The following is a 3739-nucleotide window of genomic DNA, read 5'->3' on the forward strand; positions in this document are numbered from 1 at the left end:
TCTCAAGCAGAACTTGTGTTTATTGGCTTCATCACACCTTGGCACATAACACCTTACTTTCTGGAAATTCACATCAGTAAAAATATTTATTACCATCCTATCTGTCCAGCTTTGTTCAGCACTTCATGTCTTATAGAGCTGCATCAACTTTGTCTTCTTTACAAGTCAGCTCAGTGGATTTAAAACCCACCACGTTGTCTGATGGAACCAATGAAAGACTTTGAATAAACTTAAGATATGACCTTCTCTAACTCCTTATTCCTTATTACTGGCATTTCAAGAGAACAGATTCACAGAAAAGTGATAAATGAAGCTGCAGTTTATGTAAAAAAAAGTGTCAGGGACAAGGTTGTAAGTTCAGTCCTTTGTCGCCCTCTGCTGGCCAGGATCTGTCCCTCCAGCCCAGACAATGAGCGGCACCCGAACAAAAAGATTTCAGTGATCAAAAGAACATTAAACATACTCAGAGACATGGTCACAATTAGTCCAGGTGCTAGTGTGGACTCACATCCCAGGGCTGCTGGGCAAACAGAAACCTCTCATCTGTTTGAAACTGGCTCCAAGTAAAAGAAACCCCCTGCTGGTTCCAGCAGTGAGTCACGGGGCACTCTGCTCTTATTGTCTCCGTTGTTAGAGGGAGCGGTGTCCTTGTGTCTGAAGGATGGTGAACCAACGGGAGGGTGAATCTATCTGTGTGGAGAGCCAGTGGAGTCTTGTCTATGTTCTGGGTCACCGTGTTATTTGACTGATGGAGGAATGAGGGTGGCACTGAGATGGATGTCAGACGTTCAGAGTTTCTGATACCTGTACATCAGATGGAAGGAATGAGATTAGTTAGAAGTGAAATTTGTTTACTTCCTCAAACTTAAAAGAATGACACCCCAAAGTTTTATTCAAAAAACACATTTATCAAGTGAATTGCTCCTATTACAGCCAAATGCAGGAACAACATTTAATAGCAGCTCTCAAGTGATCACATGAATAATCACGTTCAGAGAAGAAATATTTGCCCTATTAAATTAAACTGGAGCAGAGAAATTATATACAGTAATAACAAGGCAGATTTAGTACAGCAATGACAAAAAAAAAGATATGGAAGCCCAGGTGTCACTGGGAATGACACTTCTATGGCTACTCCCACTATAGCTAGCTAACTATTACAGTTACACTTATTCTTACACCTTTAACACCTATGTCACTATTTTATGAAAACATTATTTCCCTCATGATGAATCCAGACAATCAAATACTATAGAGAAAATTAAACACAATGATATGATATGTGGTTTTACCTGTCTCTGTTGGGAAAATGAAGCCATTGTGCAATTTCCTGGCAACTGTGTTGTATGAGGAGGAGGCCTCTGGGTTTTGACAGTAGAATCTTGGCACAGCTGTTGCCTTCAAATCAACACAAACATAATCCTAATGTGACGATACAGTATCTCATTAAAAAAAAATCATATTAGTCATATTAGTTAAACCATATTACATTTTTTTTTAAAAAACAACAAATTCTTGGTTTCAGATTTTAAGTTTAAACATTAAATATTCATGAACACATAGGCAACACAAAGTTTTTGATTTAAAAAAAAAAGTGTTAATTCACACTGTACCTGGTGCGATGTGGAGCTGTGTGTCACTGCTGGATTCACACACACTGTCGGAACATGATGTCTTTGCCTTTGAAGGTCTGCAGCTGTGAAGGACAAAAACATTTTGTCAAATCACTTACAATTCAGTTCAATCCATTTTGTTACAGCTGAGTGATAGCATCACACAAAGGCCTTTCCATGCACACACTCACTCTGCGCGCTACTCCTCTGTTTGGTTTCCCTCCTCCATTTAGCCCGTCTGTTTGAAAACCAGACCTTTGAAAGACGCACAGTCATGTCAAGAGTAGAAACTGTGATTTTGTATGAACATTTAGATGATGAAAATCATGACTCTACCTTGATGGTGTCTTCAGGAAGTTTGATCTTGGTGGACAGTTTCTCTCTCATGTACATGTCTGCATACTGGCTGTGAGAGAATTCTGATTCGGGAGATAGAAGCATTATATTTAACAGCTTTTCTGAGTGGGAAAAATGCAGTACTGTGTTAGTTTGGCACATGCATACGGTTCTAAATATTTGACTTCACCTTGCTCAAGTGCTCTGCTCTGCTCTGGGGAGAAGGTGGTGCGGTTTCGCTGCTGGACACCTTTAGGTTTCTGGTCATTACTGCTCACTGTCTCAAACATCGCTCTCTGATTCCCATCTTCTTGAATCAAAGAATCAAGACCTGCACATGAAACACACACACACACACACACACACACACACACACACATACACATTACATCAGTATATTAAACCAAGATGAATCAAATTAGATTATTTGGGAAATGATGCATTTTGTCCTTTTATACTAATAATTTTTTCCTGTTAAGAGTCATCAGTTCCCCTCCATTCTTTCCCTTATCGTCAGTAGATTTCCAGTGACCTTGTCAGGTGACTCACCCTGCTCACCTCTGTTGATCTCCATGCACATGGGTCCGTGGTCCAAGTGGATCTTTCTTAAAATCCGATTTATAGATGACACCTTGTAGAACACATTAAATATCATCAAATACTGGAAAATTATCAGTTACATTGAAACTAGTGAGTTAAAGTCTCACTTACGCTGGGCACTTTCGAGACCTTGCACATTCGTGCTGCTGCCAGACGCTTTCGAATTTCCCAAGCGAAAATAGTTGGGTTTTCCCTCTTGCACTGGATTATAGTGGAGATGACACCGGGGGTGAGGAGTCGAGGTCGGCTCCCTCCGATGGTCTTGGGCTCGAGGAGTCCTGTGCTGCGGTAACGGCTCAGGATCTTACTGACGCACCCGTTGGACACCTGAAAGACGCAGTGGTTTGACGCACTGATGGTTTTAGTCACTGAAACTGACCTCGCGGTGCAGCAAGACGCGTTGGACAATTTCTTTCTCCAAAAAGCCTAAATGTGGTTATTTGTGCAGCTCTGCGTACCCGAAGTATCCTGGATATTTGGCTTGGACGGACTCCCTCCGAGGCCAGTTCTATCATTTTCCTCCTCTTGGACTCTGGGAGAGGTCTGCCGTTGAGAAACATCCCTCCTAGCTGGTTGACACGTCCTCCACCTTATCATAACACATTCTATTGTTTAAATGTCTCTTTAAATTGCTTACTAACGATAGAGATTGACTTCTAAAATTACATTTACTGTCTAATCTGTCCTTACTGCACATCAAAGTCTCTGCACGTGCTTTTAAAACTCTAATAACAGCCTTAAAGTGCGCAATAGAATCGTAAAAATTAACCTTTACTTTGCAGATCAGTGTTTGTTCCGCACATCCCCGCTGGCTCCCAGACTTGATGATAAAAGTTCCAAAAACTAAAGTCGTCAAGTGATGATGTCCCCAGGAAAAAGAAAACAGAGAAAAACAGAAAAATATAACAACTTGTGGGAGAATTGTCCAGGTATCTCTGGTGAATGACACTGCGATGGATCACGCCCTTCAGCAGAAATTTATAGGCCTGCAGACCTCAACATGACGTGGTGGCCTGTTACCAGAAATGTCAACATTGCCTGGAAGTGAATGGGAGCATTATAAAGTTAAAATGGGATTCAGATGAGCAGGTCTCTGCTGACAAAAATGTTTTTAAAAATGTACTTGTGTTATTTCAAATATGTTTGGGGAATTTTTTTTTAAAAACAAGTGTCCAGTATTTTTGGTTTAA

The 3739-nt window shown here is 40.8% G+C and overlaps 1 protein-coding gene across 3 annotated transcripts; it reads right to left on the minus strand.

Moving 5' to 3' along the window:
- Nucleotides 1-463: 463 nt before the first annotated feature.
- Nucleotides 464-3352, minus strand: LOC111666503 (paired box protein Pax-4-like). 3 transcript variants are annotated; one of them, XM_087177276.1, is made up of 10 exons: nucleotides 3319-3352; nucleotides 3008-3138; nucleotides 2661-2876; nucleotides 2514-2580; nucleotides 2140-2301; nucleotides 1950-2032; nucleotides 1805-1868; nucleotides 1614-1696; nucleotides 1293-1398; nucleotides 464-804 (listed from the first exon to the last, which is right to left on the minus strand). In XM_087177276.1, exons 1-10 carry the CDS (start codon nucleotides 3350-3352, stop codon nucleotides 494-496), a joined length of 1257 nt encoding a protein of 418 aa, XP_087033402.1. In that variant the 3' UTR covers nucleotides 464-493. The 3 variants fall into 3 exon arrangements, with proteins under 3 accessions (XP_087033402.1, XP_087033409.1, XP_087033405.1); XM_087177283.1 differs by having other exon boundaries at nucleotides 2140-2259; nucleotides 2499-2580; XM_087177279.1 differs by having other exon boundaries at nucleotides 1614-1690; nucleotides 2140-2280; nucleotides 2499-2580.
- Nucleotides 3353-3739: the final 387 nt, after the last annotated feature.

Source organism: Seriola lalandi, unplaced genomic scaffold (assembly GCF_002814215.2).
Source record: "Seriola lalandi dorsalis isolate HSWRI2012SDOR001 ecotype SW California unplaced genomic scaffold, Sedor1 jcf7180002002947, whole genome shotgun sequence".
Classification (NCBI taxonomy): Eukaryota; Metazoa; Chordata; class Actinopteri; order Carangiformes; family Carangidae; genus Seriola; species Seriola lalandi.